Genomic DNA, 13,707 nt, shown 5'->3' with positions numbered 1-13,707 from the left:
GAGATGGAGGAGAGAGGAAAGAGAGAACAGAGAAAAGGAAGAAGAGAAAAAAGATCAAAGAAAAGAAAGAAAGAAGAGGAATGTAGAAAGAGATCAAAGAGATGAAAGAAAGAAAAAAAAGAAAAGAAAAGAGAGAAAGTGGTCAGTGAGGCAATAAAAAGGGAGGAAGAGAGAGAGATAAGAGTTAGGGACAGAAGAGAGAGAGAGAGAGAGATAGAAGTTAGGATAGGACAGAAGAGAGAGAGAGAGAATAAGCACCTCTGTGATTATGGTGGAGCTGCTCTTCAGTACACAGATGTGACTGTAAGAGAGGAGGTGCAGCAGCACTGCTGTAACAGTCTACACTACACCTGAAACTATGTCCATTCCTCCAGTCTACAGCAGCTCACTGGCGTTAGTAAAGCACAGGTGCTCTCTGAAGGCTCTCCGGTCTGCAGCTGGGGTGCTGGGGACACCTTGAAGTCTGATATGGAGGGGTGTACAGTGTGTAATGTCAAGAGGATTCGGGAAGTGACTGGGGCATGAAAGAGAGAAAGAAAACGAGCTAATGTTCAGTCAGAGCTGTCAGCGGACCTGTACGCAGTTCCACTGTTAGATGAAGTCAGGTCAAGCCTCAGCGTCCATCAAACAGAGAGAGCGAGAAAGAGAGAGAGAGGGAAAGGGACAGACAGAGAACAGACTGATCCTTTGTGCTCCGGATGCTTTCAAACTCTCAGCTGGAATGAAAAAAACCCTGGTATGAGACACACCTAGCCCTCTATCTCTCCCTCCCTCTCTCTTTACCACTTTCACACACTTAAAGGACCAATATCTTACATTTAACATTTAAGGGGACAACAAACTCATATGGGCACGGAGAAGCCGTTAGCTGAATTAAGAGGACAGAAGTTAATGGACATTTTAGAACTTTTAATACCAATTGAATTTATCTACATGGATGTATATATATATATATATATATATATATATATATATATATATATATATATATATATATATATTATTTTATTTTTTTTAACCTGTGTTGATTTCAGAAACCCCCAATATTGGCATGAGATTTACAAATTCCATGATCTGTAAACTTTAGACCACAACTGTATTGCCAATAGAATAGGACTAAGTAACCTATTAGCACCGTGCCTTGTGCCAGGTGTGGGCTAGAGGGGTATAAGTGGAACTAGAGGGGTATAAGTGGAACTGTGTTCTCTGGAATTAATCGGGCAGTTGGAGATGGAAGGTGGAGTGGCCACTAGTGCTCTTGTTGTGGAATGCAATCAGATGCTCACAGCAATGTTCCAAAATCTAGTAAAAAGCCTTCCCTGCACAGTAGACCATTTCTCCAACAAAAGCTCTTTTTTAATACCCTTGATTTCAGAAGAAACAATGCATGAACTGGTGTCCCAATACTTTTGTCTATATAGTGAGCATGAACCCTATGGAATGAATGCTCAGTGTTAAATGACACAATGTCTCTTGATATGAGCCCTTTTAAGGTGTACGCCTGTGATTTCCAACCAGATCTCTAGCACACGGTCAGTTGGGCAGTAATTTCCACATTTCCCTATGGACCTGATCGGACACAAGCCAATGGGCAGTTGCTGCAGATACAGATTAGGCTGAAAACTGCTGGAGTGCTCCCTTAAACACACTCCTCTCTCACACATATCCAGATCCCCTCTACAGTATTTATGCTGCCACTGTAAGTCTAGCTTTCTCTGACATATCGGATAAGGCTCTGCGCAGCGGTTAACACACACTCCTGTCCAACACTTTCCCACCTACAGGATGAGCTCATAGCAGACGGAGTGCGAGGCAGTGCCTGTCACTGTTTTTTTTGTGGACAGGAGCTCAGCGGGTGTTGCAGGTAGTAATGCGAGGCTAATTATATAGTAAGAAACAAGCCAGGCTCTATCGCTCCTCTCTCTCGTCAGACGCGACAGCAGCCAAGCGCACAACAGTGATGCTATACATGCTGTTGACCCAAATAGAGCCAGCATAGTATCAGGTTGGATGTCTCAGGCCTGCATACTGAAACGACCCCGCAGTAGTAGTACCTGCCACCACCTCTCTTTCTGTACCTCTCCGCCCTCTCTCGCACGCTCTCGCTTTCTCCCAGTGCAGTGACTCATAAAGACTAACAGTGTGCTCCAGCAACGGAGATGTCGAGCACTAGCTGGATGAATAGAGCGTGCCCTAGGTGACAAGACGCTCTGATTAATGCTGAGTATTTATATTATACATGTTTATTTGATTAGCATCTCTGACTGAAAATGACACCACTGTGAACACATAGTATTTTTACCCCCCCTCCAAAAAAAAGAGGCAAAACAATAAGTAGTTAAGCGGCCATTGAGCGGCGTCGGGCTTGGAGTGCTCTGGGTAATGAATCCAATTAGAGGTGCAGATCGTAACGCGAGAGCCAGGGTAACGCGATTATATTTAGCTCGACCCTCTGCAGCTCACTGCGTAAGAGAGGGGAATCTGGGTCACCGTGGTAACTAAGGAAGCCTTCGCCAACCCATGTGTGAGCAGATGTGTGTGTGTGTGTTTCTGTTAGGCATGTGAATCTTGGGTTGCTTCGATTGATTGGATTTGTTGACGCTGGTGCAATTCAAGTGTAGCTTTAAAAACAGAGTGGTGGAGTATGGAGAATAGAAACCTATACATCCAGCTTTTTAAAGATTGGGGGTAATGAGGGGCAATAACAGCCCTACTTTACTGAATGCAGTTGTAATTAGGGATGTTCTGATTCATGTTTGGTCTCTGATCCCCTACATACAAGTGCACTAATACTGAGTATAGGCCGATATTCACACAGTGCACAATTCAGGTAAAAAAAAAAAAAAAAAGGGTAAAACATGAAAACCAGCAAAAATAAGAACGTTTGAAGGTTTTTGCATGACAGCGACAGTATGTAGCACAAGGCATGTCTTCAACTTGGTCCCGCCAAGTATCCCACCCGTTCGTAACTACGGGTGGGATACTCTAAGAGTGATGAGGAGATAGAGGTTCACGTTTTTCTGCTCCAGAGAGTCCTATTCTATTGGCTATACTTCTTTCCTAGGACTAGACAAGCTGTGTGTTTGTGAATTTGCACATCTGTGTCAGCAATGGGTGCAACTTCAAGTAGCTAAATGCATTCATTAAGTGTGAGTGTTTAAGTGAATGGTTGCATGTGATACTTGCGTCCGGTCTAGGCCTTGTGCCCTGCCTTGTGCCCAATGATTCTCGGTAGGATTGGAACTTTCCGCTACCCTGACCAGGAAGAAGTGGATAGGAAGATGGATGAATGGATCGTTTTGGATGATTTTTATTGGTCCATTCGTTAAGAAATGTTGACGTTTCTTCTCACCAGTAAGGACCAGTATGGCAGGTCACCAGCAAAACCTAGGTCACTAGGAAAACAATCTAAATGCATTCATTAGAAGGGGTGTCCACAAACATTTGAACATGTAGTGTATTTGGTTGAGTCTGGAAATGGAACTAGGCTCCATATGCATTTAAATATGCCTGTGTTGACTCAAATCCCAGTCCAAAGAATCGGATCAGTGGATGGCTAAAACATGGAATCATCTCAGGACTGATCATCATGGGGCATTTCTGCACCCCTAGGTTGTGTATTAATATGCTTTATGGACCTCACTGTAGCCTTCTAATCCAACCCTCAGTTGCATTTCCATGCACCTCTTTCTGGCTTTCTTTCTTCCCCCACTTCCACAGACTTCCGCAGACTTCCGCAGACTTCCGCAGCCTGTGTGCTACTAGATGCTAGTCTGTGAGCTGAACTGCATCTTCCCCCTGCACTAATGTGCGTCCGCCACGAGACGGGGACCTTTGTTGTCACCCTAGCTACTTCTACCTCTTTTCTAATCCTCTCCTGCTCTCCTGTCACTTCCTCTGCCCGGTGCAAGGGGCTTTGCCTCATCCCTTTGCCGGTGGGTTAGGGGCGGGCAACTGAATCAGTTCCTTGTTTAAATTCATGCAGTGTGGAGGGAAAAGTTTGTACGCCCTTGCAGCCATAGCTTGGTGATAAGTGCTCCGTCAAAAAGCAAACATCGCCTCAGGGGGGATTTCTGCCTGTGTCGCGCTAATATTTTCCCCTCTCTCTTCTACGCGTGCCTACACGCTAATAAATGTTTTCCCCTGAGCCGGAGGGAGGTAGGGCGGAAGAGAAAGCGAGAGAGAGTGAGAGAGAGAGGGGAGGGTGGATATGCTATAGCACCTCAGAAATACAGCAACTTCAGTGAGACACGCCATCGTCTGTTCCTGTAACATCCACTGTAAGAGCGGGACATTCGCATAAAGCATGAGCGCTTGATGCCCAGTTGATCCCAAATAATTCTATTAGACACGTTGATTAGATGTCTGAGCGGACGCCAGTGATGTGTGCTGTCCATTAGTTTGTCCTACATGAAACATGTCCTACTGTTTAGGCTTTGCACGGTCAGTTCCCTGCTGGTCAGTGTCTTGCCACTATTGGAACTAAATCTAGTATCTCCAAAATACCATTCTGCCTGGGCTTGGAACTTACTGCGACCCTGACCATGAAGAAGCGGACAAGAAGCTATTGGATCATGGATTGGACCCTGGTGTACTGGTCTGTTTATTACCAGTAAAGACCAGTACAGCTAATCATCACGAAAACCAGCATGCGTTGTTTTGGATACTGGTCCCCAGCATCCAATCTGGAATGCTAAATTACTAGGAAGACCCGCCTCCCTTCTTGAAAACACATATGACTGGCTAGTCACCAGGTAAACCAGCATGTGTTTTGCTTTGGGATGCTGGTCCCCAGTAAACGAATCTGTAATGCTAATCACCAGCAAAACCAGCATATGTTGTGTTGAACGCTAGTAATCTAGCCACCAGCTTGCCCATGTTGAGGGATCAAGATATTATTACATTTCTCATAATGACCACCATGTCTAAGTTTAACCACCATGTCTGAGAGTAACAATCGGCTAACGGTTTAGCTCAGCTTATAAATATGCTTGTTTACAAATGTTATTTACCAGATAAACCTTTTGGATTTACACAAATTAGCATCAGATGTGTTTTAGCTTAAGAAACAGCAGTTTCAGGCAGGTGTGGGATAATAAAGGCAGGCATTTTGCGTGTTGCTGATTAGTTGGTATAGTCTTCCAGTATTTTTTACTCAAAACTGCATCAACAGAGCCCTCACAAACCAAAAACTGCATCCTTCCAGCTGAGAAAAGAAAGACAGAAGAATGCCCTGCTGCATTCAGCTCAACCTTGTTAGCGCTATCCTGCTAACACACATCCCTCGCCGGATCTGAGGCAGCGAAAGCGCCTCCTCCTCATCATCCGGAGTGGTCTTATCACAATTCACATGTTGCTACTAATCCTGATCTGAAGGACGAGGCTCAGGAGATGCCCATCTCCATATGCATAAGCCTCAGCCGAGCAGTTTGCTTTTGCGCGTGTGCTATCATGCTAAACTGTCTGCACCTCCTCCACGCGGCCTGAAGTGGATGGCGCTCCATCACGGGGGCTTAAAGACCCCCCCCCCCCCGGATGGTCGCACGGGCTGCTTTGCTGGAGCTTGACAGCGCTGTAAACCTGGTTAATGCTAAAAACCCTATTAGCTTGTCAGAAACACTCTTTAGGTCTCGCCTAATGGCGGCGACTGAGAGGCAGGTGGGAGACAGGTATCGGGACGAGTTTTGACAACCTACAGTCACGGACCCTTCACTTGGAGATGCTGAGGAAGAGGAGCAGCCGTGGGAGCTGTCAGCACCCATAATCCCCACGGGTCCCATCTCAACAGCAGAATTTGAGGCTAATTAAAGCAATTTTCTGTGGAAAGAGAAAACGGACACAGTTTTTCCTTTACCTTTAATGTAGTCAGTGAGCCACTTTGTGCTGTTCTAGTTGCCATGTGTTTTGCACAGTGCTAGCTTGTCAGTGTAGGCTATGTGAGCCTTCAAGCTCTTCTTCTAAACTAAATAACCGAACATGCTTTGGCTTTTCCACGTTTGACTTTTGTCAGCAAATGTTCATTTAAACTTCACTCGATGGACTGCAGCATATCGGCAGTCCGATACGCAAGGCCCCTCAGCACCTGGTGGCAGGGCTGGCGTGGGGTGTGCATGAGTGTGTGCACTAGGGCGTGTGTGAAGGCTGGGGCTGGTGTGACGGGAGCTATATTTGTGCACCGCGAGCCACATCTCCTCTCTAACACCCCCAGCCCACCATGCCTGATCATAGCAATTAGCTGGTTCTCAGAGTCCCTGCCGCTCTCTCGCACCTTCTCATTATCAGGCGCGCTTTTGTGCTCTCGCGCACGCATTCGCACTCCAAACATGCGTGGGCTCCCTGTTTATCTACATCTGTTACTTTTATTTCTTTCTCTCTTACTCTTTTATTTGTCTCGTTTTCGCAAGCCTCTCTCTTTGCATGTCCCAACTTTTCCCGGCGAGCGGAGCCCGGAAAACTTCAGATGCGGCTGCCTGCCTTTACGTGCGCCTCGTCTCTCTCCCAGCGGCTGTCCCGCCGAGGCATATGGCTGTCAACCCTCTACAGCTGGAGTCCTTGAGCGGTGGCTGCGCAGCGCGGGCCTCGGGGACGACAGCATGCGATTTCAAAGAGGCTTCCGTTGCCTCGGAAAAAAAAGGGAGGGGGGGTCTCATTTTTTACTGAGAGAATATGCAAGCCATCTCAATTACCAAAGCCTGCCTCGGCTGCTGGAAGTTTCTACAAAGTCTGTAATCGCGCCTGCATGTAAGATTATTTTTCAGAGAAAGAACTTTTTTCCTTTTTTTACCCCCCAACTCCCGCTCTCGCTTTCTCCTTTCCTTGACTTAATAAATCTGAAAGAATTTCTCCCCCTCCAGAGAGAGTCAGAAATCGACAGAAAAGGAGGGGAAAAGAAAGGGAAGAAAGGAAGAGGGTTTCAGTTATTCTTTCATCTCTTTTTTTGGGGGGGAGGGGGTGGGAGGGAAGGAGTGAGGAGGGGACGAAGGCAGACAAAGCGTTATCGGAGGCTGCAGTTGCGTTTTCCGAGCCGCGCCCTGGGAAATGGGTCATTCCAACCTTTCAAGAAGGCCACGAGTGCTTACTGATGAGCGCTACCAACTGGAGTTCGTCCGCGCTCGCGGAAGAGACGTGTGCGGAGAAGAGATCAGGGCCAAAAGCCCTCTTTGAAGCCCCGGAAAAAATTAGACCCGCTCCGCTGTTTACATATTTATGCAGCAATTGAAAGAAATTTTAATCCCTCCTCCCTCAGAACACGAATCAATAGCCATGTTCCGCCACTTAAGCTAACACATTCTCCTCTCTGTTAATACCCGCCTGTCTCCCACCGCTCTTGCCGAGCATTTCTGCACAACAGTGTCTGGAAAGGGTCTGGAAGGTCCTCTGCACCTCCAAACTCTTGCTTTGCAAAAGACTTTCAGTGCATTGTTCTGAACAGAAACAATTCCACCACTTCCTATAAATCCTGCATTTACAGTCCATTGTAAATGCATTTCTAGCTGGGTATTGAACCCACAACCCTGTTGCCATATAACACATCATAAATGCATATATTTTACCTTTATAGCCCTCTCGCCCATACCTGGCATTAGGCAGGGTGCCAATTTGCCATATTTATCTTTTTTTGGGAGTCCTAATTTATTGGCAGCTACAGGGACTAGACAATCTGTGTGTGTGCATTTGTACGTCCGTGTTAGCAATGCACGCAACTTAAAAAGTAGCTAAATGTACACATTAGAAAGGGTGTCCACAAATATCTGGACATATTTTCCCTCAATCTGGACGTGGACATTTCTCCACTTGTGTAAATGAGCTACTGTTGAGTAATTAAGCCCAGTGTAAGAAACTGCGTTTTAAGGTGTGTAAGCCATGAGGGACCTCTGAGAGTTCATGCTTGCCTGTACTGACGAGTGTTTGGCCGGGCAGGATTACAGCACAGTGCCGGAGGGGTTGAGGTAGGGGGCTTACATCCACACTGGCAGCCTTAGCTACTCGAACTCCTTGAGACTATGGGGGCGGGAGGTATCTGGGGGTCATGGAGAGTTGGCACTGCCAGATTGACTCTGTCTTAAAGAGAGAGAGGTGGGATAAACTGCTGTAGCTCATTTAAGAGGCAAATGAGGCTCGTTTAGATGTGTGCTTTGTAAATTAGGCTCAGAAGTTGACAACAGCAGTGTGGAGGGAGGGTTCAGTGGCATTTTTATTAGCTGTTTGGTTCCTCATTTTCTGGTTGTTAGCGGAGGAGAGAAGGACAAAAGGCGGCTTCGTCGCTGATTTATCGCGAGGCGGCGTGGAGTCGTATGTGTAATATGGAATGCATCCGGAATGCCGCTGTAATGAAATGGAGGACTCTTGCAGGGAGCAGACAGCGCGATGGCATCTAATCCCGGAATAATTACAGTAATGACAGCACCACGGGCAACACGAGGAGGGAGCATACACTCACACACGCACACACACCAAGACAAAACAGTGAAGGGGGGTCTCACAGCTTTCACACACACACACACACACACACGCGAATATACACCAATATAAATGCACGTACACGTCCCGCTGGGTTAGGCAGCACAAACAATTACCCAAACAAAGACGTGCACCATCATACAAGCGTGTACAAGGACATAGCCAGCCCAGCCCTTCACGCACACACACACACACACTACAGCATAATTAGTCCAAGAGCAAAAAAACTCAAACAATCCCTGTGGTTTGCCCCCCACCCCCCACCCAGCGAAGTTTGCAGAGAGTGCTGTTGCTTTTTGTCTCTGCGACTCTTTCATCATTTCTGTGAAAAGTGTACCCGCTGCCAACCTCCACCCCCCCACCCCCGGCATACAAATGAGCCGCACTTTTGTTGCTGTAATATGGCCTCGTCTCCCCCCGGAGACCTCCACGCGTCCCCGCCGCCCAAAGGTTCACTGTAACTCCTGCTTTTGAACCTGCTGTTTTTTTAATCCCCACAATAAAGAATTGATTGGAAAATAACGAGCTGCTGATGAAAAGGGGTTTCTCTGCCCTGCTAGAGAGAGCCAGCCTGTAGTGCTGGTTCACTGCTGACCCACTTCTCTCTCACTCTCACACTTCCTCTCTCTCTCCTTTCTCTCTATGCATCTCATTTTCTCTCTCCTGCCCTCTCTATATCTCGCTCTCTCTTGCTGTCTCTCCCTCCTTTTCTCTCTGTACATCTCTCTCTCTCTCTCTCTCGCTCTCTCTCTCGCACACATTCCCTTGCTCTGTGCTTCTGTTATTTTTTTTCCCTCTCCATCGCTTTCTATCTTCTCTCTATATGTCTCTCTATCACTTTCTCTCTTGCTATCTCTCGCTCTCACTCTATGCTTTTCTCTTTCACACACACTCTCTTACTCTGTCTCTACGTTTCTCTCTCACGGTTTTGCTCCCTCTATGCTCTCTCACACTCTCGCGCTCTCTCTCTATGCTTCTATCTCACATTTTTCCTCTCTCTCACTCTATGCTTCTCTCACACTGCCTCGCTCTCTCACTATGCTTCTCTCACACTGAACCCACAACCCTGTTGCCATATAACACATCATAAATGCATATATTTTACCTTTATATCCCTCTCGCCCATACCTGGCATTAGGCAGGGTGCCAATTTGCCATATTTATCTTTTTTTGGGAGTCCTAATTTATTGGCAGCTACAGGGACTAGACAATCTGTGTGTGTGCTCTCTCTCTCTATGCTTCTATCTCACACTCTTCCTCTCTCTCACTCTATGCTTCTCTCACACTGCCTCGCTCTCTCACTATGCTTCTTTCACACTCTCGCTCTCTCTCACTCTATGCTTCTCTCACACTCTCGCTCTCTCTCACTCTATGCTTCTTTCACACTCTCGCTCTCTCTCACTCTATGCTTCTTTCACACTCTCGCTCTCTCACACTCTCGCTCTCTCTCACTCTTGCTCTCTCTCACTATGCTTTTCTCACACTCTCGCTCTCTCACTATGCTTCTCTCACACTCTCGCTCTCTCTCACTATGCTTCTCTCACACTCTCGCTCTCACTATGCTTCTCTCACACTCTGGCTCTCTCTCACTATGCTTCTCTCACACTCTCGCTCTCTCTCTCACTCTCTCTCTCTCTCTCTCTCTCTCTCTCTCTCTCGCACACATTCCCTTGCTCTGTGCTTCTGTTATTTTTTTCCCTCTCCATCGCTTTCTATCTTCTCTCTATATGTCTCTCTATCACTTTCTCTCTTGCTATCTCTCGCTCTCACTCTATGCTTTTCTCTTTCACACACACTCTCTTACTCTGTCTCTACGTTTCTCTCTCACGGTTTTGCTCCCTCTATGCTCTCTCACACTCTCGCGCTCTCTCTCTATGCTTCTATCTCACATTTTTCCTCTCTCTCACTCTATGCTTCTCTCACACTGCCTCGCTCTCTCACTATGCTTCTCTCACACTGAACCCACAACCCTGTTGCCATATAACACATCATAAATGCATATATTTTACCTTTATAGCCCTCTCGCCCATACCTGGCATTAGGCAGGGTGCCAATTTGCCATATTTATCTTTTTTTGGGAGTCCTAATTTATTGGCAGCTACAGGGACTAGACAATCTGTGTGTGTGCTCTCTCTCTCTATGCTTCTATCTCACACTCTTCCTCTCTCTCACTCTATGCTTCTCTCACACTGCCTCGCTCTCTCACTATGCTTCTTTCACACTCTCGCTCTCTCTCACTCTATGCTTCTCTCACACTCTCGCTCTCTCTCACTCTATGCTTCTTTCACACTCTCGCTCTCACTATGCTTTTCTCACACTCTCGCTCTCTCACTATGCTTCTCTCACACTCTCGCTCTCTCTCACTATGCTTCTCTCACACTCTCGCTCTCACTATGCTTCTCTCACACTCTCGCTCTCTCTCACTATGCTTCTCTCACACTCTCGCTCTCTCACTATGCTTCTCTCACACTCTTGCTCTCTCTCACTATGCTTTTCTCACACTCTCGCTCTCTCACTATGCTTCTCTCACACTCTCGCTCTCTCACTATGCTTCTCTCACACTCTCGCTCTCACTATGCTTCTCTCACACTCTCGCTCTCTCTCACTATGCTTCTCTCACACTCTCGCTCTCTCTCACTATGCTTTTCTCACACTCTCGCTCTCTCACTATGCTTCTCTCACACTCTCGCTCTCTCTCACTATGCTTCTCTCACACTCTCGCTCTCACTATGCTTCTCTCACACTCTGGCTCTCTCTCACTATGCTTCTCTCACACTCTCGCTCTCTCTCTCACTCTCTCTCTCTCTCTCTCTCTCTCTCTCTCTCTCGCACACATTCCCTTGCTCTGTGCTTCTGTTATTTTTTTCCCTCTCCATCGCTTTCTATCTTCTCTCTATATGTCTCTCTATCACTTTCTCTCTTGCTATCTCTCGCTCTCACTCTATGCTTTTCTCTTTCACACACACTCTCTTACTCTGTCTCTACGTTTCTCTCTCACGGTCTTGCTCCCTCTATGCTCTCTCACACTCTCGCTCTCTCTCTCTATGCTTCTCTTACACTCTCGCTCTCTCTCACTATGCTTCTCTCACACTCTCGCTCTCTCACTATGCTTCTCTCACACTCTCGCTCTCTCTCACTATGCTTCTCTCACACTCTCGCGCTCTCTCACTCTATGCTTCTCTCACACTCTCTCTCTCTCATGCTCACATGCTCTTTCACTCTCTGTCCCCCTGTTCTGCTATCTCACTATTTCTGTCGCTCTTACTCTCTCCCACACACACACTTTCTCTCTCACTATCTCTCTCAATCTGCCCCGTGCTCTCTCTTGCGCTCTCATTTTCTCCCATTCTCATTTCTTACTTTCTCTCATGCACTCTCTCAACCTCTCTAACTTTCTAACTTTCCCCCTCTCTCCGTCTCTCTCTGTTGGTGTGTCCCTCTGTCCCCAGTCCTCTGCTAACAGCAGCTCCTAATGAACGTACAGTGGAGCAGCTCTGGCCGCAGAGTGGCCGACTGCTCCCTCTGATCTTCATATTTCATGCCTGCCTCCGCACACAGCAGCCCTGCGCTCTGAATTATTAACCAGGACGCTCCTCTTTTTTCTGTTGTGTCTTCTCTCTCCCTCTCTCCCTCTTTTCTCTCTCTCTCTCCCTTTCTCTCTCTTCTGTCTTTCTCTCACTCGCCTTCTCTGCCATCACTAGGGGAGCCCTGCTGGTGTGATGCAGATAGTGAGTGTGTGTGTGTGTGTGTTTGTGTGTGTGAATTGGACTGCGGGCGCAGTAATGAGACGCTGTGTTTGCCTCTGGACAGCCTGGCACCCGTCTGTAGATGTACAGTATGTCTGTAGAGCAGAGCTGGTGTGTGTGTGTGTGTGTGTGTGTGTACAACGGTGGGTTAGTGGGACACTGCCTCTCACTCATTCTGTCCCAGACTGTCAGGGAAAATGAATGAGATGTGCCAGAGCTCCTCAGTGAGCCGAAATATCAGCTTCCAGCATGAGAACCGAAAGAGAACCAACCCTGTCAGGCACGGCTGTGAGGAAGTCACTTATTACTGCAGTCGAAAGAGAGCTTCGGGTGTGTGATTCCTATATTTCACACGGTGGGTCATTATAGAAACACCTACAAATGAAGAACCCTCTGTCCCTACACGGTTCCCATGGACAACTCACGTTCCCTAGCAGATCAATGGTGACCAGAACACTCAATACAGGCTGGAAGTTAGTCCTGAGACTTTTTCCTCCAATCAGAATGTGCCTGGCAGGTCTGCCACTGGCACTGCAATGTTGTAAGAATCATAAATGTGACCTTTGACCCCCTTGCTTGCCCTTTTCCCTTTTCCTCCTCCTCTGCTGTCCCTCTGCTGTCTCCTCTATATCACAAACCGCTTCATCACTAACTCCTGTCTCTCTGTACTGCTTTCCGGAGCCAGATCTGAACGCGCCCAGCCCGTGCCTGAAGAAGCTGTGTGAGTTCGGGGAAACGTGTGTGGTGAAGAACGGAGAGGCGGTGTGCGAGTGCCCGGATGCATGCCCCCAGGCCCAGGACCCTGTGTGTGGAAGCGATGGACAGACCTACAGCAGCCAGTGTCACATGAGAGCTATGGGCTGTGCCCTGCAGAAAAACATCAACATCCAGCACAAAGGGCCCTGCGGTGAGTGGGCATACACTCTCTCACACACACACACACATTCACACACTCACACACACAGTATAGATCTATTCATCATTCTGGATACAGATAATCCGTGATCCGGACAGATTGACACGTGAAACGCGGATTAATCGCTGAAGTTTAACCATAACAGTGTAATAATTCCCCCAATCTGGACACAGAGCTGCAGTGACAGCATACAGACTGGGCAGCTGTCCGCCATGTGAACGAAGTGTGTAGGTAAAACTGCTACGGTCTGTAAACATTGAGCGACGAGAGCCATAAGGCAACACGTCCAGCATGGCCACTAACCTGCAGCAGCATCATTCTGGTGTGTGAGTGGAGAGCAGAGTTCTATTAGTGTGAGGAGTGGGAGTCTCATATGGACACGAACTGAGTGTGAAAAAGGAGAAATCTGCAAGTAAGTCCAACCTCGGAACCACAGACTCTGAACAGAAAAAAGGAAACAAAATTGCTTCAAAATAAAAGTCACTTATACTAGCAAACAGACCACGTCAAAATAAAAGTCACTAATACAAGCAAACAGACGGTGTAAAAATAAAAGTCACTTATACTAGCAAACAGACGGTGTAA

General features: G+C 47.2%; 1 protein-coding gene across 7 annotated transcripts in view; it reads left to right on the top strand.

The window, feature by feature from the left end:
- Positions 1 to 13,707, top strand: part of agrn (agrin) — a 292,247-nt gene that overhangs the window by 197,332 nt on the left and 81,208 nt on the right. For all 7 annotated transcript variants that reach the window (XM_072656450.1, XM_072656453.1, XM_072656449.1 and 4 more), the window contains one exon: positions 12,892 to 13,113. In XM_072656450.1, coding sequence (XP_072512551.1) covers positions 12,892 to 13,113 — 222 coding nt within the window. The remainder of the gene's footprint in view (positions 1 to 12,891; positions 13,114 to 13,707) is intronic.

Source organism: Salminus brasiliensis, chromosome 14 (genome assembly GCF_030463535.1).
Source record: "Salminus brasiliensis chromosome 14, fSalBra1.hap2, whole genome shotgun sequence".
Taxonomy (NCBI): Eukaryota; Metazoa; Chordata; class Actinopteri; order Characiformes; family Bryconidae; genus Salminus; species Salminus brasiliensis.
Note: the sequence above shows the minus strand (reverse complement) of the source record. Positions and strands in the feature narration are given on the sequence as shown.